Raw genomic sequence first — 22,769 nt, forward strand, 5'->3', positions numbered from 1 at the left:
CAAAGCAGCACCCCTGCAGGATTGAACCCAGGACTGCTCACTAGCAAAGGAGTGAAGGGTTCAGTCTTACTGGCTTAGAGTGTGCTGGCAAAGCAGACTCCAGCAGGACATCACCTGGTGATGTCAGCTGATGGAGAGGTGGGTGTGGTTTTTTTTTGGGGGGGGGAATGGCCTCAGGGGCCAACTTGGACTCCCCGGTGGGTCAAGATTGGCCCACAAGCCAGAGTTTATTCCTGTGCTAGAGGAGTAGGTACTAAGGAGGGGGCCTAAAATGTGGAGGAATCAGTTTCTCGTAACTATGGCAATTTCGAAAAATACAGAATATCATTTGAAACACGATACGCTGTGGGTTAAACCACAGAGCCTAGGACTTGCTGATCAGAAGGTCGGCGGTTTGAATCCCCACGACGGGGTGAGCTCCCATTGCTCAGTCCCTGCTCCTGCCAGCCTAACAGTTCAAAAGCATGTCAAAGTGCAAGTAGATAAATAGGTACCGCTCCAGCGGGAAGGTAAACGGCATTTCTGTGCGCTGCTCTGGTGCACCAGAAGCGGCTTAGTCATGCTGGCCACATGACCCGGAAGCTGTACGCCGGCTCCCTCGGCCAATAAAGCGAGATGAGCGCCGCAACCCCAGAGTCGGTCACGACTGGGCCTAATGGTCAGGGGTCCCTCTACCTTTTACAAATACATATGCAAAGAGGGAATTTGCGTACACTTCAGAGAACATATCCTGGCAACTAGAGAAATAAACTCTAGACCCGTAAATTAATCATGCCTCTTTACTTTCTTAAGGAAAGGTGAATACGTGACTATTTACTGGGGCTTTCTTCTTTTTTAAAAAAAAATTGTAGATATGTTGGAATTTAAGTTGGCACTTTCAGCTTTTTATCTGAACCCACAAGGACTGGAAATTGAGATTATCTGATTGATGTTTGCTGGTCTCCATTTAAATTTGGAGCGGTGCTGGATTTAGGGCAGTGCAAGTAGTCCCCCCACCCACAGGGTGCCAAGCTGAGGGGGCGCAAAATAATAATCATAATCATAATAAAAAAATGTGTACAGATACCTACTGAGAAGATCCATAAAAAGCAACTGCGTACCAAAAGGAATTATTGCGAAAATAATACAGATTTAGAGGGGGTGGGGCAAATTTTGTTTTCGCTCAGGGCACCCTATTATCTGCCCCTGTTTGGAGCCTCATTGGGGAGCGAGGTCTCCTTCTGATTCTGAGATCTTTTTCCATCAGCTGAAGGGAAAGTGAACCTGGAAGAATTTATGAAACAGGTGAGAAAGAGCCAACAACATCGTCAGAGCGGTGAGTCAATAAGATGTTTGAGAAAGCACTGTGAGAGGGGAAGGGCCACACCACAGAAAAATGCTTGCTTTTTGTGCTCTGTGTGTTTTGGAGTCAGAATTTTGAGATCCTGTAAAATATCAGTGTTTAGCTCATGAGTCTTGCATGTAGTTCTGGACAGGAACAACTGCGTAAGGCACACAATAAAACATCAGTTTTTATTTATTTTTGTCTTCTGATTTTGCCTACACTCATGCAGACCTGAAGACACTGTAACATCTCTAGGTCCTATTGTCACCTTCCATCCCTCTGGTTGTGCTTCACATACAGCGCTGGATTTACATATAAGCTAAACAAGCTATAGCTTAGGACCCCACTCTCTTGGGGGCCCCAAAAAAATTTAAAGGGGGAGGGAACGATGTACATTTCCAAAATATAAGATACAAAACCAATAAAATAAAACCTACATAGAGCAACAGTGTTTAGTGTTGTGTAGGCCCCTATGATGTAAGACATGGGCCCCGCCTGCTAGCCTGCTCCCTAAAATATCACTGGTTTGCTCATTTCTATATATAGGGTGCCTACATTCTGCATGTGCAAATGGCTTTAGATACCTATTAGGTCCATAAATTACCATATAGCATATATTCAACACCAAAACAGTGACAATTTGTTGTTGACAAAAGACAGCTGGACATATAAAGGTCCCCATTACATTCAGTAGCTTAGGGCCTCATCAAACCTACCGTATTTTGCGCCCCATAGGACGCTCCGGCCCATAGGACGCACCTAGTTTTTTGGGGGGGAAATAAAGGGGGGGGAATTATTTTCCCCCCAGGTGCGGGGCTGGAAGAACCAGGTTGGGGAACAGTGGGAAGGCACGCTCTGCCTCCCCGCTGTCCCCCGAGCTTGTGGGGCTGGCGATGGGGAGAAGTGCTCTGATCCCGGGACGGCAGGCAGCTCTGCGTCGCCATCCGGAGCGGGGTGGGACTTCGCTCCCCGCTCCCGGTGGCCACGCAGAGCTGCGCAGATCCCGGGACTGCAGGCAGATCTGCGCCGCCATCCGGAGCGGGGCGGGGCTTCGCCCCTGGCTCCTGGTGGCCGTGCAGAGCTGTGCTGAGCCGGGGACTGCAGGCAGCTCTGTGCAACCCTCGGAGCCGGTCTCCCGAGGGTTGCGCAGAGCTTCCTGAAGCCTGGAGAGCGAGAGGGGCCGGTGCGCACTGACCCCTCTCGCTCTCCAGACTTCAGCGAAAGCCTGCATTCGCCCCATAGGACGCACCCTGATTTCCCCTTCATTTTTGGAGAGGAAAAAGTGCGTCCTATAGGGTGAAAAATCCGGTAAATCCGGCCCTGTTCACATAGAATCTAGGCTGATATCGCAAAATTATCTTGGCTTATTTGTTATCCTTCCAAAATGTGACCCGCTCCCTTTTGCTATATTGGAAAAACTGCTCTGAATTTATCTTTGCTTTTGTTTTAACTATGGTTTAAGATCATGATTTGCTGACAATAAACAAGCCATAGTTAAGTTGCAGGGCAGCGTTCACGCACAAAGCTAAACCGTGGTTTAATAAACCATAGTTTAGAGTTATATGCAAACCCAGTGAATGATTGGGTTCTCATTTAGTAGGGAAGAGCCACAATAGAGAGAGAGATCTAAATGCCACTCCGGAAGAATGCTTCTGGACATGGATGCTTTAGTAGCACTCCATCTTTGCTGTTTTCATTTAAGCTACGTGTGGAAAGTACCATATTTTTCGCCCTATAGGATGCACTGGCCCATAGGACGCACCTCGTTTTTTGGGGGGGAAATGAATAAAAAAAAATCTTCCCCCCCAGCCGTGGGGCTGGGGTGGGGGAAGCCCAAGCTTCCTTCGACCCCAGCCCCCAGAACAGGCTGCCGCCTGCAAGCCTTGCGTGCCCGGGGGAACTCCCCCCGGGCGCGCAAGGCTTGCGGACTCCTGCGCGAAGCACAGGGCGTCCTCCGGAGGGCGCCCTGTGCTTCGGGCTGCAGGCTGCTGCCCACAAGCCTTGCGAGCCCGCGGGAACTCCCGCCGGGCTTGCAAGGCTTGCGGATAGCTTCCTGAAGCCTGGAGCGCGAGAGGAGTCGGTGCGCACCGACGCCTCTCGCGCTCCAGGCTACAGCGAAAGCCTGCATTCGCCCCATAGGACGCACACACATTTCCCCTTCATTTTTGGAGGGGGGGGGAGTGCGTCCTATAGGGCGAAAAATACGGTAATTCTGCTTCTAGACATCTGTTATCCAAATAAAATCCTGTGGCTGGAGGGATTTTCATTGGGATCAGTGTGCAGGAAGAGGGTTAAATAATCTTCCCTTCCCTCCACTTCTAATCATGATCTCTCCTTTTTGTATTTTGATAAATTTGGGTAAAAAGAAAGAAAAGAGGATATGAAGGCAATGCTGTTGGGAAAGAGAAAGGTTAAAGTGAAAGAGTTGATTCCTAGAGAGGGGGAGATGGAAGAAGGAAACGGCTAAAAACAATCTATACAGGCCACAACAACCCAGAAAACTATTAAATAGCTGTGAGAAGGGTTAATGGAATGTGTTTCTCCCTTTCGTCCTGCTGCTTCAGAGTCTACAACACCTTTGGTAAAACTAGAGAACAAAGCAGAGACTGGAGAAATAAGACATTGTTTGTTTGATAATCTGTGGGACAACTCAGGATTATCTTGTGGTTTGTTAAACAAACCCTGGTTTTAGTGTTATGTGAATTTGTCTATCCATCCCCTCACTGACTCCATTCCTCTTTTGCCCTCTAGAAGAAGAAATTTCTGTTCTGGATCTTGGATCCATTCTGGCCCGCAAGGGCTTCTTTTTGAGTGACAAAGAGCTCCAGGAAGTCTTGGCGAATGTGGATGTGAATGGTCAGTATTTATTATTGAAATGCTTATCCCTACTTTCCATACAGTGGTGCCCAAAGCAGCTAACAACAAATAAAGCAGCCCTATAACATACGAAAGTAAAGTCAAATGGGCCTTAGAAAGCACTGCTAATAACAAGGCTAGTGGAAGTGATGATATTCCAGCTGAACTATTTAAAATTTTAAACGATGATGCTGTGAAGGTGCTACACTCAATATGCCAGCAAGTTTGGAAAACTCAGCAGTGGCCAGAGGATTGGAGAAGATCAGTCTACATCCCAATCCCAAAGAAGGGCAGTGCTAAAGAATGCTCCAACAACCGCACAATTGCACTCATTTCACACGCTAGCAAGGTTATGTTTAAAATTCTACAAGGCAAGCTTAAGCAGTATGTGGACTGAGAACTCCCAGAAGTGCAAGCTGGATTTCGAAGGGGCAGAGGAACCAAGAGACCAAATTGCAAACATGCGCTGGATTATGGAGAAAGCTAGAGAGTTCCAGAAAGACATCTACTTCTGCTTCATTGACTATGCAAAAGCCTTTGACTGTGTTGAACACAGCAAACTATGGCAAGTTCTTAAAGAAATGGGAGTGCCTGATCACCTGATCTGTCTCTTGAGAAATCTCTATGTGGGACAAGAAGCTACAGTTAGAACTGGATATGGAACAACTGATTGGTTCAAAATTGGGAAAGGAGTACGGCAAGGCTGTATATTGTCTCCCTGCTTATTTATCTGATATGCAGAATTCATCATGCGAAAGGCTGGGCTGGATGAATCCCTAGCCGGAATTAAGATTGCCGGAAGAAATATCAACAACCTCAGATATGCAGATGACACAACCTTGATGGCAGAAAGCGAGGAGGAATTAAAGAACCTTTTAATGAGGGTGAAAGAGGAGAGCGCAAAATATGGTCTGAAGCTCAGCATCAAAAAAACGAAGATCATGGCCACTGGGCCCATCACCTCCTGGCAAATAGAAGGGGAAGAAATGGAAGCAGTGAGAGATTTTACTTTCTTGGGCTCCATGATCACTGCAGATGGTGACAGCAGTCACGAAATTAAAAGACGCCTGCTTCTTGGGAGGGAAGCAGTGACAAACCTAGACAGCATCTTAAAAAGCAGAGACATCACCTTGCCAACAAAGGTCCGTATAGTTAAAGCCATGGTTTTCCCAGTAGTTATGTATGGAAGTGAGAGCTGGACCATAAAGAAGGCTGATCACCGAAGAATTGATGCTTTTGAATTATGGTGCTGGAGGAGACTCTTGAGAGTCCCATGGACTGCAAGAAGATCAAACCTTTCCATTCTTAAGGAAATCAGCCCCAAGTGCTCACTGGAAGGACAGATGGTGAAGCTGAGGCTGCAATACTTTGGCCACCTCATGAGAAGAGAAGACTCCCTGGGAAAGACCCTGATGTTGGGAAAGATGGAGGGCACAAGGAGAAGGGGACGACAGAGGACGAGATGGTTGGACAGTGTTCTCAAAGCTACAAACATGAGTCTGACCAAACTGCGGGAGGCAGTGGAAGACAGGAGTGCCTGGCGTGCTCTAGTCCATGGGGTCACGAAGAGTTGGACACGACTAAACAACAACAACATAACATACGAAACAATATGCAGAATATCTGATGCCCAGACTGTGGGGTTTCATTCTGAGAGAACTGACCCTATAAAAATACTCGCAAGGCAATTTGCACCCAACCATTAAGTACTTTTTCCATTGTAGGGTTTAATCTTCCTATGCTAGGAGGCAGATTTGCACATCTGGTCTTAAATCACAAACAAGAGTACACAAGTACACATGTCCTCTGATGTGTACACTAAAGGTTAGCCTCAGAACAGTGAATTTTTAGCCTAAAAGCTGGCTGGTAACCAATGAACCTCTTTCAAAAAGCAGCGTAATGTTCTCCAGTGGCCAGTCCTGGACAACAGCCATGCTGCCATGTTCTTGACCACCCAAAGTGTCTGTGATGTTTTCAGGGGCAGTTATTTAAATGATGACAGTGGCTATGGGACCAGTCTATTGTTGTTTCTTTTTCTCTGCATTACAGAGGATGGAACTGTAAACCTCAGTGACTGTCTCAAAGAAATCCAAGCGCTCCGAGGGTTGTCATCAACCAGTGAGTTGAGAGCCTTAAAACCAATCACACTAACAAATCCATAGTTTGGGGTGGGGTGGAGGGGTGGTCTGGACATACCAATAGGTTACTGTTCTATATGCGGACTCTATATGTGGCACAGTTTTCATATCACCCTAGACATAGTTCTGCTCATTCAGATATGAGTCATTAGGTGCTGAATATTCAAGCAGTTCAAAGGCATGTGGAAACTGGTTGCAGATGTGAGATTGTAGGCTGCAATGCATTTCTGTCTTGCGTAAAAATGAATACAGTCATTGTCAGGGACAGGTGAGTAATAACTCGCAAGGTGCCAATGAAGTTAACTATTCAAAGAAACAAAACAGCTCAGTAACTGAGCCCAGTAACTCTCTGCAGTAGATGTTGCCCCAATGAGACAGTTGCGAGGACTAAAGGTCCCTCTCTTCCCATAGTTCCCGAAGCCTTCTCTTTCCCATGGTCCTTCCCCAGCATGGGACACGGGCGGCACTGTGGTCTAAACTACTGAGCCTCTTGGGCTTGCCAATCAGAAGGTTGGCGGTTCAAATCCCTGCGATGGGGTAAGCTCCCATTGCTCTGTCCCAGCTCCTGCCAACCTAGCAGTTCAAAAGCACACCAGTGCAAGTAGATACAGTGGTACCTCGCAAGATGAACGCCTCGCAAGACGGAAAACCCGCTAGACGAAAGGGTTTTCCGTTTTGGAGGCGCTTCGCAAGACGAATTTCCCTATGGGCTTTCTTCGCAAGACGACAGCCCATAGGGAAATATCCGGGACAGCAGGGAAGCGCAGCGCGTCTTCCCCACTGTCCTCGGACCTCCTCCGAAGCCGGGCGGCGGGGCGGGAACGCCTGCCCCCGCCGCCCGGCTTCGGAAGGCTGCTCTGAAGCCGGGCAGGGGGGCGGGAACACCTGCCCCCGCCGCCCGGCTTCCGAACTCTGCTCCGAAGCCGGGCGGGGGGGCGGGAACACCTGCCCCCACCGCCCGGCTTCGGAACGCTGCTCTGAAGCCAGGCGGGGGGGCGGGAACACCTGCCCCCGCCGTCGGCTTCGGAAGGCTGCTCCGAAGCCGGGCGGGGGGGGCGGGAACACCTGCCCCCGCTGCCCGGCTTCGGAAGGCTGCTCCGAAGCCGGGCGGGGGGGCAGGAACACCTTCTGAAGGCGGGCGGGGGGCGAAAGTCTTTGTCCCCCCTGCCTGCCTTCCCAGGGGCTTTTAAATCGCCCCGGACAGCGGAGAAGTCCTCCGCTGTCCCGGGGCGATTTTAAAATGCCGCCCGCCAGCATTTTAAGATCGCCCGGACAGCGGAGAAGTCCTCCGCTGTCCCGGGTTTTTTTAAAATGCTGGGGGTGGGAAGAAAAGCCCTTGTCTCCCCCCCCCCCAGCCTTCAGAAGAGGTCCGGGAACAGACTGTCCCCGGACCTGGTCTGAAGGCGGTTTCCCTAGGAACGCATTAATTGATTTTCAATGCATTCCTATGGGAAACCGTGCATCGCAAGACGAAAAACTCGCAAGACGAAGAGACTTGCGGAACGAATTAATTTCGTCTTGCGAGGCACCACTGTAAATAGGTATCGCTGCAGTGGGAAGGTAAACGGCGTTTCCATGCACTTTGGTTTCTGTCATGGTGTTCCATTGCGCCAGAAGCGGTTTAGTCATGCTGGCCGCATGATCTGGAAAGCTGCTGCCTGGACAAATGCCGGCTGCCTCGGCCTGAAAGCGAGATGAACGCCAAAACCCCATGTTCACCTTTGACTCAACTTAACCGTCCAGGGGTCCTTTACCTTACCATTACCTTACCTACCTAGCAACTTGAGGCTCCTTTGTCTTGTCTCTCTTTGCTCCTTCATTCATTTCTCTCTTGGTGGAAGTCTTCAAGCAGAGGCTTCTGGACAGCTCTAGCTCTGGATTTCCTGTGTTGGGAAGGGGGTTGGACCATGATTCTAGAATTCTAGAATTCTGTGACTAGCAGCCCCAGAATCCCTGGAGGTAAACAGACACTATGCACATCATTTCTGCCAGGGAGAAGTCCCACCTTGACCTTTGTGGGGCTTTCTCCCTGGTAGAAATGATGCACATAGTGTTAGTTTCCTACTGGGGATTTTGGACCTGGTAGTTCTGGTTCCCAGCAGGAAAAGCCACTCTGCCAGGAGCTGCAGAGTTCCTCTGCTGCATCATTCCCATGCTGTCACTTCATGTGCGCCCTCTGAGCAGTAATATGGGACACTCACAAAATCTCAACCCTTTTGAGGAGAGCATTTCCCTGCAAGGACAGTGTTGTGATCTTGAGCACGTTTTGCACAATTCTTTGGGCATTCGACAAAAGGTTGTTGCCAACACTGTCGCCTCTTTTGCAGAGAAAAGGGTTGCTATCGAAAACTTGGAGGAAGTCTTGGATGAAATGGGCATCCAGTTAACCAACAAGCAGCTGTATGAGGCGTTGAAATGTACTCCGATTGACGGTTGGTTTCTTTGATTCTTTATATCTGGCGGATGCTGAGTGCTAGACGAGCTTGATTTAATTCAGCAAGGCAACTCTTCTGATCAGTTTTGTTTATGAAAGGTTGGGGGAACAGTCAAATTACTTGTGCTGCAGCCACCGCGCAAAGGCACATGGCAAAATGAACCTGAGGGGACAACCAAAAATAGCTGTGGGTGCATCTTTCAAAATCTGCATTGCATATAGTTTAATCCTCATGTACAAAAACGACAATGGTTAATAGGGGCTTCTGGGCAGGAGCATGGGAGACACACAGCATGAAGGATACCACTCTGAAACAGGAGTGGAGAAGAAGTCGTGTTCCTCTAGATCTACTTGGGCTGCAAGGCTCATCATCTCTGACCAATGGTCATGGTGGCTAGAGCTGATTGAGGGGGCACAGGTTCCCCACTCCCTGCTACCCACCTCCAGGTAAAAACTATGAAAATATACAGAAGCACAAATTTTTATTCATATTGATCTTCACCTATGCCAAGTCAAAATATGGGGTAGAGCAGTGTTTCCCAACCACTGTTCCGCGGCACACTAGTGTGCCGCGAGATGTTGCCTGGTGTGCCGCGAGATGTTGCCTGGAGGGAGGCGGGCGAGTCGGGCGGCGAGAGGCGGGGCGGCGGCGGCGAGGAGAGGCCGCCCAGCGCGGGGCTCTCGCCGTCTGCCTGCCTGGCTGCCTGCGAGCTCGGCGGGCAGCGCCTCCGTCCGCAGCGCCCGCCTCGCGGCTCTCATTCCCTGCCCCTGCCAAAGCTCACCCAGCCAAGCCGCGCTCTCCTTCCTGCCTCGCTTTGCTGCCTCCTCCCCCCCCACCCCCAAAGCTTGGAGGTTCCCCGGCAAGGGGGAGGGGAAAAAATTGAAACTTACACTTTCGTGCGTCCCTCCCGGCGTGACGCTGCGCGCTGACGTCACGGGGCTGTAATGGTGGTGTGCCTCGAGATTTTTTTCATCAAACAAGTGTGCCTTTGCCCAAAAAAGGTTGGGAAACACTGGGGTAGAGGACTTCCTTGTGACTGCCTCTCCCTGGTCAGAAGATAGCCTTTTGGGAAGAAAATAAATAAGAAATAGAAGAGTCAGTGCTCCAAACTCTGCCCCTCCAGGTGGACTGTTGCTACTGATGCCACTCCTACCACAGATCTTTTTTGCCCCTAAGCTGGCAACTTGTGGGGTTGCAAAGATCCTCAGAAGGTTGCAACTCAAGACCCTGCCAGTTGCTTGATCCCTACCCTGTCTGCTTTGGTTTCTTGGTTTGTTTGTTTTTTGTTGGTTTTCTTAACTGATTATTCTTAGGGCAATTTTTTGAAATTATGCATTGGCATGTTCACTTGTTGTTTATTCAGATAGATCAGGGTTTCCGAAACTTGGGTCTCCAGCTGTTTTGGGACTAATAATAATAATAAATTTTATTTATATCCCGCCCTCCCCAGCCAAAGCCGGGCTCAGAGCGGCTAACATCAAATGTATAATACATTAACATAAAATCAGACAATCAATTAAAATACATCCTCAAATCAGATCAGGATCAGAATAAAATCCAATCGGATGGCAACCTGCAGATTAGGGTTGGGGACCTTAAATGCTCACCAGGCCCAACTGTTTATGCTGAACTTATATGGGCCTGTGAGAAAAATTGGGAGGCCACTTTCATGCAAGTTCTTATGAAAGGGGAGAGGGAGTCAAACTGAACCCCGACCAAAGGCCTGGCAGAACAGCTCCGTCTTGCAGGCCCTGCGGAAAGATGTCAAGTCCCGCAGGGCCCTAGTCTCTTGTGACAGAGTGTTCCACCAGATTGGAGCCACAGCCGAAAAAGCCCTGGCTCTAGCTGACTACAACTCCCATCATCCCTAGCTACAAGGACCAGTCCTAGCTAGTAGGACCGGTGGTTAGAGATGAAGTGGAATTGTAGTCCAAAAACAGCTGGAGACCCAAGTTTGGGAAACCCAGAGATAGATATTAAGACTTTGGGACTAATATATGTGCCACCGGGGGAGGAGAAGAGCTTTTGGCCCAATTCGTGCCCCTCACGTTGTCATGTTGAGAGCCAGTGTGGTGTAGTGGTTAAGAGCGGTGGACTCGTAATCTGGTGAACCGGGTTCAAGTCTCCGCTCCTCCACATGCAACTGCTGGGTGACCTTGGGCCAGTCACACTTCTCTGAGGTCTCTCAGCCCCACTCACCTCACAGAGTGTTTGTTGTGGGGGAGGAAGGGAAAGGAGAATGTTAGCCGCTTTGAGACTCCTGAAGGGGAGTGAAAGGCGGGATATCAAATCCAAACTCTTCTTCTTCTTCATGTTAAGAATGTGGGTTGAGCTTGAGAGCTGTCTCTGTGCCAAACCAATAGTGAAACTGCTATTCTGGCTCCCGCTGCCGCTACCTTCCGAGCCGCTTAGCACTTTTGCGTCTCGTTCACAACTTCTTTTTGTTCCTTGCAGCGGATGGGACGGTGGACGTGGAAACATTTAAGAGAGGGGTGCATTCGGTCTTGTCAAGCCAGCAGACTGGTGAGCTGAACTGTAATATTGAATGGTGGGTGGTTACAATGCAGTTGCGTTAAGAAATTATTATTAAAAACACTGATCTTTATTCTGTGCACGTGCACATTCTGTGCTCATGGTTCATGGCAACAAATAATAAATGAATAACTATAGTGCTCTTCTGACATTCTGGAGCCTCAAAGTGGGGACAGGGAAGAGCCTTTGGACCAAACTACGCTTCATGAATAACATGGAAAATATCTGGAATTAACTTTACACAACGGAAGTGATGGATGTGAATTGCTACTGAGTGTTCCCTCCCCTTCTGTTCAAGGCAAAATGGTGGATGTCAGCAAACTGGATTCTATCCTGGGTGCTATGGGGCTTCGCTTAACTCAGATGGAAGTTCAAGAGGCTATCAAAAGGACAATCAATAGTGAGTATGCATCACTGGGTTCACCATTGGATCATGTCCTTGAATAGTCCTCAGTGCCACCAATGCTTCACACCTGATGCTCAAGCTACATACAGTACATATTCCATGTTCACGTTCTTTTTAACTTTTGTAACCCGAAGCAGCCAGGAGCAGGATGTGAATCGATATGGCAGAAAGGAGGGAGGCTGGACTATAGCCCTTGTTCCCTGTTCATTTTTTTCAACTCAAAATTCTCCTCCCTAGGCTGCTTTTCACCCTCAGGGGGAAAATATATCTTCATCATCTCTTTATCCCATTATCCCATGCTTGGAAAAGCAACTCAGGCAGGGTGCTTTGAAATTTTTCAGGGTGTGGACTACATAAAGCCAGGGACAGGGGTTGGAATAATCAGCCACTCACTGCCCATCCTCCTTCCAATTAGGACGCTTCCAGGGTGCTTTTCATGTGTAACTGCCTTTTCTCCCTCATGGACGTTTATGGAAGGTCCCCATGTGGTCAGCATCACCATCAAATTGCAATTCTTCCATATTTTCTCACAACTGCTTTCATCTTCCAGGGATAGAAATACAGTGGTACCTCGGTTGTCGAACGTAATCAGTTCTGGAAGACCGTTTGACTTCCGAAACGTTCGACAACCAAAGTACAGAGGGCGTTCTCCAAAGTCAATGGAGAAAAATGAAAAACATGCAGCGGAAGCCATTCAACTTCCGGAAAGCGTTCGAAAATGGAAGCAATTACTTCTGGGTTTTGGTGTTCAAAAACCAAAAAGTTCGGCTTCTGAGACACTCGAAAACTGAGGTACCAACAGCATATGAATCAATAAAAGAATCCATCCAGGGATAGGGTGGGGGTCTCTTTCAGCATGGGATACAAATTCAGCGTGGGTCTCTCTTTCCCATCCCAGCTAATCTTTTTGCCTTACAGAGGATGGTACTGTGAATATGAAAGACTTCATGTGGGCCATTCAAGACCTCCCCAGTATTCAGGGTGAGTTTTAACCTTCACGTGGAAAATGGAGGGCAGTGGCTATCTTCCAGATTAAGACTTGCAAGCTTTCTAACCCACCCAGGCCCTTAAGGTGGGTCTGCCTTGACCCCAAGCGTTCTTCTCCCAGCTTTGGTGCCATGGCTCCTCACCACCACCTCTCTTCCTTCTAGCCAGAATACGTTCAGGGCTGTCTTACCCATAGGCACTAGGGGGCGCCGGGCTCTCAGGGGCACCAGGCTGAGAGCCTAGGGCCCGAGAGTTGAGTCCGGGGAAGAGCCCGCCCGTCGGTCTGAGTGCCGCAGTGGGCTCTTCTGCTGCAGAAGCAAGTTTGGGGGTGACCAAGCCAACGAGACGCTGAGGCGGCCAGCCGGCTCTTCCCTCCTGCTTGCCTGGGACAGAGCAACCTGGGGGGGGCACGCTGGGCGGATCTTTGCACCCCGGCACCGCATATGCTTAAGACAGCCCTGAATATGTTGCATGTTCATTGATGCCACTCGCTCTGTGGACCAGTGAGGATTTGGGAACAGAAGGGTATTTTCCCTTACTGGAAACCACAGACATGATAAGAAGAATCAAATCTGGGCAGAGTGGGGCGATGCAAAGCCCCATTTTCAATCCTCATGAGGATTACAGGCATTTCAAGGAAGGCAGAACAGGAAGCATCCACTGACACATTGTATTGCCTCTGTTTTTCCTCTCAGTGGGGTGGACAGATGCAAAAGAGGACTGGGGCCCCTCCTGCATCTTTGAAAGATGTGTGAGAATGGCATTTGGGCAGGTGCGATTTGAGTGGCAAGCTATACCTGTTGAATTTCCCACTTTTGTGTGACTATTAAAGGCCCAGGAGCCCTCTTGCATCTGGCCATCTTATCTCCTAACTATAGTCAGAGCTGCTGAAGCTGGGAAAAGGAATAATGTACAAAAAGAGGGGGTGGGATTGATAAAAAGGGAGGAAGAGGAAATATCCGTTCTTGGAGTAGGAAGCTGAGGATTGAAACTGATGTATGGCTATAGTCCAAGGCGCATGTAGTTGGGAGTAAAATAGGCCTTACTTCTGATGGGTTGTAAATATGCCATCGCCAGTGGTGTAGCATGGGTTGCCAGCTCTGGGGCCATGAGAAGGGGTGGGTGGGAGGGAAATGGACAGAGTGCACATGCACATTCAATTGCCAAATGGCGTCTGTGTCACCCAGAAGATTGCAGCCGCAGAGATAAGAAAAGAAGAGTTGTTCCATTGTCTAGAGAGGTCACTTCCAGGTTTGTATGGAGCCCCATTATGAAAGCACACAGCTGTATTGAGGCAACACCAGATGTTGAAATTTTGCGCCCCCTAACAATTTTGCACCCTGGGCAACTTCCCCTATGGCACACACACGCTACACCACTGAGTATCGCACATTTAAATTTACAATTTGTAAACTGAGACAGAAAGCTAACTGATGCTAGACAGTTCCATGAATAACTTTTGATCTCGTTCATCCAGTGTACAACACCGGAAACACAATGGGTGCATCCAGACTGCCACTATTTTGGGGGTGGGAATTAGTCGCATGCTGGCAAATTTAGGTTACACAGTTAAAGTTGATTAGGAGCTATTGAACAACAGACTTCCTTCCTCCCCTAAACTAAACTTTTTTTAAAAAATAAGGAAAGTAACAGGAAAATGCAGCGGAAAGCTGTAATGTTGTCTAACCTTCTCCCAGAATTTGGACAAACAGATCATCTGGAAGTGTCCAAAACCTCTTTCTTTCTCTTTGGATTGTGTTTTCAAATTGTGAGCTGTGTGGCATAAGGTGGAACAGAAATCTAGATCACCCATCTGAGTTCTGCTGCATTAACTTGCTCTGCTTTAGTGTTCTTCATTTGTAAAACAGGGTATTAATAATTTTTGTTGTGGGGCCAAATAAGGCACCAGATGGGATTAGTTTTCCACAGGTTAATATCGTGAAACATCTATTTCTTTTCCTTTAAAGATGAAAAAGTGGATATTAGCGACCTGGACACTGTCCTAGGCGGCATGGGAATCTTCTTAACGCAGGAAGAACTGGAGGAAGCGCAGAAGATTGCAATGATGAATGGTGAGTATGTCCCATGGTCTTCTCATCTTCATTAGACCATGGAACTAAGAGTTCTAAAATATGACTCCCCAAACCTTCACATCTGCACATCACACAGGTTGATGCAGCCGTTTAGTCTACAGACTGGATGACTGTCTTGTGGCACATCCATCGACAACTCTCTGATGGGATAACAAGGCCACAAGTCCTGCCCAAGTCCTTAGAGTCCAGCCATCACCCACCATACTCTAGCACAGACTTATTCAACCTTAGGTCCCCAAATGTTGTTAGACTACAACTCCCATCATCTCTGACCACTGGTCCTGCTAGCTAGGGATGATGGGAATTGTAATCCAACAACATCTGGGAGTCCAAGGCTGATCAAGGCTGTTCCATAGGTTTGCCATTCATTCTGAAGTTTTAATAAAGTGATTCATATTTCGGGAGATCCGTCCACTATTATGTGGTCTGTTATTATTATATTTTCTACAGACTACTGTGAACAAATAGATTTCAGTCACTACTGCCTTCAGTTTCAAAAGGCTGTTTTCAAGGCAATATTTTGGGCCTTGCCCTTTGGAAATTTGTATCAACCCTTACATATCAGTTGGCGTTCAGAGGGTGAGGCAGACTGCCTGTTGAGCTAAGGCTATTTTATCTGTTCTTGTTTTTTAAAATGACTGCTGTTTTAGAATGGTCTGCATTTTTATTTTAAGTAACTTTAAATGGCAGAGCTTGTTTTAATTGGATACATACATACTCTCTCTCTCTCTCTCTCTCACACACACACACATACACATACATACACAAACAGTTATATAATATATGGCATATGGCTACTGACTGGGGCAGCCCAGTCAGATGAGCAGCATATAAATAATATTTTATTATTATTATTACTTGTTGCTATCATCTGTCTTGGGGAATCTGTTGCTCCATGTTAGTGAGGTAAAAATGTGGTTTATGTTTATATCCTATGCACTTTTAAAATGTGTTGGGGGGCTATTGGGTTGTTTTTTGTTTTTATTATGTATTTTGTGGTTTTATATCTTGATTTTATTCTGTGAACCCCTCTGAGACCCCCAGGTGTAGTGTGGTGTATAAATTCAATAAATAACAATAACAATAATGTTTGTGAAGAAAACTGCAGTGCAGTTCTTTTAAAGGCATTTTTCCTTTTAATCTGGAAGGAAGCCGTGTAAGGCTGTGCTATCTCCCTCCTTTCTCTACAGTGGGGTTTATAAGTACATTGGCCTTTCTCAAGTCCTTCTCTCTTTTTGCCTTGCAGAGGACGGGACGGTGAATTTGAAAGAGTTTGTAAGGGCTTGCAATGTCACCCTAGCCCGCTCTGAGATGGAGGGTGAGTTTGCTGTTGTTGTTTTACCTTTGGCGATGGAAATATAGAGGCAACAGATTGGGAAAAAGCCCATTTCTTGGACTTGGCAGATTCGCAACCTATGGCAGTGCTTATTGCCCTCCCAGCTTTCTTGCCTCACTTCTGTTCTACAGCCCCCAAGAGACGCTTTTTGGCTGAATAGTGGGGTAAAATGCTAATAATAATAATAATAATAATAATAATAATAATAATAATAATAATAATAATAGTTCATTGCCACATAACTGCCCCATAAACAAATTCGGACAAATGCTCAGTAGAGACTCAACATAGTCTATCCTTTGGAAGGAAGGCTAGGATATAAATTTAATCAAGGAAATACAGTGGTTACAAACGCTTCAGGTTACAAACTCTGCGTAACCTGGAAATAGTTGCTCCGGGTTGCGAACTTTGCCCCAGGATGAGAACGGAAATCGTGCACCGGCAGCAGCGGGAGGTTCCATTAGCGAAAGCGCACCTCAGGTTAAGAACGGTTTCGGGTTAAGAACAGACCTCCAGAACGAATTAAGTTCATCGCCTGAGGTAAATAAAACACCGTGTATGTTTTGTGGAAGTAAATCAGGAGGAATGCTGAATAAACGGGTTGTCTGGGGAGATCTCCACGCGTTCTGTTTGCCCTCGGGGGGGGGGGGTGCCTGTCTACCACTGACGGTTTAAGCAAATCTCCTTTTCTTCACAGGAACCTATGTGGGTAAAAAGTTACATGCAAAGTCCATCAGGTTTCCAAAGGTGACAGAGAGGCCCCACCAAGAGGCCCCAAGCAGGTTAGTCAGGAATCACTAATGCAAGCTCCCTCCACCTAACTTCAGGGCCCTGCCCCACATCTCTGGTTTTTCTGAGAGCCCCCTGACCCTCAGGAAAAGGGGGTGCAATGGCAAAGAATAGTAAAGGTAAAGGGACCCCTGACCATTAGGTCCAGTCGTGGCTGAATCTGGGGTTGCGGCGCTCATCTCACTTTATTGGCCGAGGGAGCCAGCGTACAGCTTCCGGGTCATGTGGCCAGCATGACTAAGCCCTTCTGGCAAACCAGAGCAGCGCATGGAAACGCCGTTTACCTTCCCGCTGGAGCGGTACCTATTTATCTACTTGCACTTTGACGTGCTATCGAATTGCTAGGTTGGCATGATCAGGGACCGAGCAACGGGAGCTCACCCCATCGCAGGGATTCGAACCGCCGACCTTCTGATCAGCAAGTCCTAGGCTCTGTGGTTTAACCCACAGCACCACCTGCGTCCCTAACGGCAAAGAATAGGAGTCGGGAAATTCTCCTTGCGCAAGCACCCTGCGTTGGATGTGGCCCATTATCTTAACTCTGGTCTTACTGTATTTACCGCCTTATTTAAATGAACTACAAGTATTGACATGAAAATAGTATGGGAAAAATGATCTGTATGGTTTTAGTGGGGGATAGATCCTTCTCGGTTTTTGGAATGACCGTTATCCCTCTTTAATCCCAAGCTGCCTGCCTCTTCTTAAGTTCCAGTACCTTATTCGTTCCATTAATGGATTCTCAAATTAATGACAATTTCTTAAAAAAACAAAACCCAGACAACCTGCTCTTTAAAGCTCAATTGGAGAAAACCTCAATTTGTGGAAAACCCAAACTGACGATGCAGCTTTAAAAAGTGGGCTTTTGCAGGGGAAAAAATTAAATTAAAAAATGCTCAGGCACAGGGCATTAAAGCACAGACCTCTGCTCAGGAAGAGCAGGGCAAAATAATAATAATAATAATAATAATAATAATAATAATAATAATAATAATAATAATTTATTATTTGTACCCTGCCCATCTGACTGAGTTTCCCCAGCCACTCTGGGCGGCTTCCAACAAAGATCAAAAATACATTAAAAGGTAAGTTTGGAGAAGCCGTGAGTCGGCTAATCAACGTTGTGCTTCTTTCTTTGTAGTTTTGGCAGAATTCCGTTTTCTGAGGCTCCCAGTGACATGGGCAAATCCAGAGCAGCAAGGAACCTGACCAAACCACAACTGGAAGGTAATTCTCCTGTTTGCAAAACATCATTCTGGGCTAGCCAATTTGGACCACCTTCAGATATGGTGGACCGTATATGACTCCCATTTTTCCTGACCATTGGCCATGCTGACTGAGTCTTATCGGAATTGTAGTTCTTAACATATGGAGGGTACCACATTGGCTACCCCTATGCAACTGTTAAGTCATCTTAGTACCCTGGAGACAACCTACTCATAGGTCTGAAAGCCGCTGTAGATTCATCTGCTAGGGCCAATTTATACTACAAACGCAAACAGCTCTTTTTTATTTTGCTCAGAGGTTGGGAAGGTCAAGACCAGAGAAGTCCTAGGTGTGGAATGTTGGACTTGAGTGACAGCTTTATATCCTACAAACCTGAATCTGAATCATATTAACACTGGGCCCATCACCTCCTGGCAAATAGAAGGGGAAGAAATGGAGGCAGTGAGAGATTTTACTTTCTCGGGCTCCATGATCACTACAGATGGTGACAGCAGTCACGAAATTAAAAGACGCCTGCTTCTTGGGAGGGAAGCAGTGACAAACCTAGACAGCATCTTAAAAAGCAGAGACATCACCTTGCCAACAAAGGTCTGTATAGTTAAAGCTATGGTTTTCCCAGTAGTGATGTATGGAAGTGAGAGCTGGACCATAAAGAAGGCTGATCGCCGAAGAATTGATGCTTTTGAATTATGGTGTTGGAGGAGACTCTTGAGAGTCCCATGGACTGCAAGAAGATCAAACCTTTCTATTCTTAAGGAAATCAGCCCTGAGTGCTCACTGGTAGGACAGATCCTGAAGCTGAGGCTCCAATACTTTGGCTACCTCATGAGAAGAGAAGACTCCCTGGAAAAGACCCTGATGTTGGGAAAGACGGAGGGCACAAGGAGAAGGGGACGACAGAGGATGAGATGGTTGGACAGTGTTCTCAAAGCTACCAGCATGAGTTTGACCAAACTGCGGGAGGCAGTGGAAGACAGGAGTGCCTGGCGTGCTCTGGTCCATGGGGTCATGAAGAGTCGGACACAACTAAACGACTAAACAACAACAACTACTACTTTACTTTCAGATTCATTCAGGTTTACAGAGTTGTTCCTGAAGGCAGGCTTAGGTTTACATAACAGATAAACTACCGTATTTTTTGCACCATAACACTCACTTTTTTCCTCCTAAAAAGTAAGGGCAAATGTCTGTGCGTGTTATGGAGGGAATGCCTACGGGTGGCATGCCTACGGATTTTCCTCCTCTAAAAACTACGTGCGTGTTATGGTCAGGTGCGTGTTATAGAGCGAAAAATACGGTATATACTAGATAGTAGTGAGTCATGAGAAGACTGCATCCGAGCAGTTATCAGTTAACACTCCTAGCAGCAACCGATCGACAAAACTGCCTTCAGGAACAACTCTGTAAAGCTGAATGAATCTGAAAGCAAAGTAGTTTATGTTAATATGATTCAGATTCATGTGTGTTTTCTTTAAGAGGGACAGAAAGGGATTGTCCACCAGGAAGGTATAATTATTGATAGGACTCAAACGAGTTAGCAGCCCCTCTTGTCGCTCCATAAACTCAAACAGGGGATCGTTTAAACTCTGCTAAATTATATAAACCCACACGCTTCCCAATATCATTTGATTTGATTTGTTTCACAAATGTATTTTACTGAATTTTAAAATACCAATTCGGTTATAAGAGAGAAGGATTAACCATGCAGACAAACAAGCTAGGGAAATGTAAGCAAGAACATACACGCATTGCATGAAAGACTCGCAGCGGTCAATATCCTCATGAAACAATTTCCAGAATTGTAGCAAAGCAATGGTAGATTAATCAGTCGATGGAGGGACACAATCTAGACAAAGTTAGTACAGATTGATTTTCATTGAAAGCAATGAAACTTATTATTTAGACCACTGGTCTTCAACTGGTGAGTTTAAATCTTGCTGATTCACCTCCTTATCTAAGGGGGGGAGGGGGTGCAATAGCTGCATTTCCACCATACAAATATACAGGTGATTTCCCAACCCCATTACACGGGGGTTACGTTCTGGGCCCCCGCACACATAAATGAAATTGTGAGCCATGAGGACTCTCCAGAAGCTCTCTCCCACCACTTCTGGGTTTTGATCGAATTATTTGTTTCCCAGCGCCGCACCTATATGCATTTGCGCTTGGGTTGGTCACCCGTAAGTGGGGAGAAGTCTGTGTGGTAAATAATTAAGAAATGGTTCCCCAAATGCGTGTCTGTGTTAAAGGTGGGTTCTGGGTCAGAGAAGCTTGAGGACTACTGACTTTGCTAGTGAACTAAGGATAGGATTTTATGTAAACATGGGGTTTCGAATGCAGAGGCTGAGGTGGGGAGCATTCATAGGAGAAATTTGGTGCTTAGTCCTTTTCACGGATTCTCTCTCCGAGCAAATCATTTTTGGGTTCCCCCCTGAGTCTTCCCTCTTCTTTCCCCCACCTCAAACTTCTGTACAGCATTCCGCAATGCTTACGATTCCTTCAGCAAGGACTTTGATGGAACCATTGATCTTGGAGCCCTGCAGAGCACGGCCTATAACTTGGGAATCAACTTAACAGAGGAGGAAGCCTTTGATGAGCTGGTGTACGCAGACACAGACAGTGAGTGCTCTCTGGAGCTGAAGCAAAATATTGGGGGGGGGCACCTCTCTTTTGGGCAGGGCGACCAGGGAAAGCAGGAGCAGCTGCCTGGAGGACTTCCAAGGAGAGGGGAGAGGAGTCTGAGGGAACACTCCAGAAGGAGTGGAGATGGGCGAGGTATAAATAAATAAATAGATAAATTATTATTATTATTATTATTATTATTATTATTATTATTATTATTATGTGTTCAAGAAAGGGTGAGAGGCTGCCAGCTCTGCAGGCAAGGGGTGACATAACTGGGCTCCTCAGCCCCACAGGGGTGCTGCAGAAAGAATGTAGTTGGTTAAGGGAGCCATAGGCTCAAAAAGGTTGAAACCCTCTGTTATGTGTTATAATTTAGCGTTACTTGACACTTTCAGAAGGTAAAAGCAAAATTATTGGTTTTCCGAAAGCAGTTTATATGCTTCTTCATCAAACTTACCAAGCTAAATGTGATCCAGTCACAAATAAAATAGCAGATTTGAATTTCTCAGACCCAAAAACTGAAGAAATTTGCAAAAATAAAGTCTCGTTTCCTAAAATGACATACCCTTCTCCAGCATGCGCAGAACTGAGTCACAGCATGCAAGTGAATGAATGGAAGTCTGAGAGTGACAAGGTTGCCCAACGGCAACCACTGTCAAGAGTAAGGCATTATTGTGATTCACTGTCTCAGGCCGTCTAATCAGCTCTTTATTTTGTGTGTGTGTCGTCCTGCAGGAGATGGAAAGGTGAATTTCACAGACTTCCTTAACATCATCACAGACAGCAACCGCTTCATCCAGGCCGTAGGTGAGATAAAACATGTTGTCATTTAGGGTCACATCAAAGAAGCGTTTGCAAACTTTGTATGAGAAATCGCGTTGGCAAAAACGTAGCTCCACAGCGCCATCTGGTGCCACAGCGTTATAATGCGTATAAAACGCTTTTTCTTTACCAATTTAGCTGAGTCCTAGGACTGATCCCTGCTCTCTCTGTATGGACTCTGCAGCATCTTGGGAGTTTCTGTGGGAAAATGTCTGTAGCAGCGCAAAGCTAATTTGCTGGTGGTGGCCATTAAGATGGATATCTGAGGCGTTGTTGTTGTTTTATGGATTAAAATCGGAGCCACTCAGCTTTCCTTCTTTTCCCCAATTGCAGCAGTTATTTAGCCATGGCTTGAAAGGGGTGAGGAAATGGGAGCTTCTCTAATCGCTCTGTATCCCCCATTCCTCTCAGCCCCCAGGAAAGGTGACATGGAGACTGTTGACGCCCGAGGGATCTTGTTATTTGAGCTTTTGTCAAAGCTTGTGGAGACTTCTATGCTGCCAAGGAAAACCATTGTGAATATTGTCAGGTGAGAAACCGGGGCGAGGTATGTGTGTGATTATTTATTTATTAGGGAGCCAGTTTAGAGTGCTGGTTTTAGGAGATCAGTATTCAGATCCCTGCTCAGCCATGAAACTCACTGAGTGTTGTTGTTTTTTGTATTGTTTATTTGTTTGTTTACTACAAAAAAATTGTAATATAAGGTTAATTGCGAGGAATGGAATGTGAATTAGATATAACTGGGAAAGTAATGCAGCAAGAAGCGGAAACTATGGACACATCGACAATGGAGTGCAGGAAACCAGTTTTTTGGAGGGGTGTATTAAATTTGCTTTAACTTGTGGTTGGTTTGGTAAAATTTGGAAAATCAATAAAAACGATTTGGCAAAAAAGAGGGAGGAAAGAAAGAAAGAAAGAGAGAAAGAAAGAGAGAAAGAAAGAAAGAAAGAAAGAAAGAAAGAAAGAAAGAAAGAAAGAAAGAAAGAAAATGTCTCCTCCTTGAGTCACTCATTCATGTGTTGGTTCATTGGCTGTCATTCTGGCCTGCAGTGGGGCAGCGGCTCTTAGGTGAACAGCTCTCCTTGGAGGAACTGTGGGATAGAAATTTTGGGTTACTGGGTCAATGAAGTTTGGAGTTTTTAATTCCCCCACTTTCAGATGAAGGGTGTGCAACCTCTCACATATCCAGTGGAGTTTTCATT

General features: G+C 46.7%; 1 protein-coding gene and 1 long non-coding RNA gene across 5 annotated transcripts in view; one reads left to right on the forward strand and one right to left on the reverse strand.

The window, feature by feature from the left end:
- LOC308571384 overlaps positions 1-22,769 on the reverse strand; it is a 147,220-nt gene that overhangs the window by 96,573 nt on the left and 27,878 nt on the right. The window lies entirely within an intron of this gene.
- The window catches only part of LOC308570945 (uncharacterized protein), a 111,016-nt gene that overhangs the window by 82,021 nt on the left and 6,226 nt on the right, over positions 1-22,769 (forward strand). For all 3 annotated transcript variants that reach the window (XM_081166003.1, XM_081166004.1, XM_081166005.1), the window contains 14 exons: positions 1,247-1,315; positions 4,076-4,180; positions 6,230-6,298; positions 8,646-8,750; positions 11,208-11,276; positions 11,584-11,685; positions 12,610-12,672; positions 14,646-14,750; positions 16,018-16,089; positions 16,805-16,889; positions 18,044-18,120; positions 20,596-20,739; positions 21,481-21,552; positions 21,979-22,096. In XM_081166003.1, the coding sequence (XP_081022129.1) occupies positions 1,247-1,315; positions 4,076-4,180; positions 6,230-6,298; positions 8,646-8,750; positions 11,208-11,276; positions 11,584-11,685; positions 12,610-12,672; positions 14,646-14,750; positions 16,018-16,089; positions 16,805-16,889; positions 18,044-18,120; positions 20,596-20,739; positions 21,481-21,552; positions 21,979-22,096 (1,255 nt within the window). The remainder of the gene's footprint in view (positions 1-1,246; positions 1,316-4,075; positions 4,181-6,229; positions 6,299-8,645; positions 8,751-11,207; positions 11,277-11,583; positions 11,686-12,609; positions 12,673-14,645; positions 14,751-16,017; positions 16,090-16,804; positions 16,890-18,043; positions 18,121-20,595; positions 20,740-21,480; positions 21,553-21,978; positions 22,097-22,769) is intronic.

The sequence above is a fragment of the Podarcis bocagei genome (genome assembly GCF_964188305.1).
Source record: "Podarcis bocagei genome assembly, chromosome: 13".
Taxonomy (NCBI): Eukaryota; Metazoa; Chordata; class Lepidosauria; order Squamata; family Lacertidae; genus Podarcis; species Podarcis bocagei.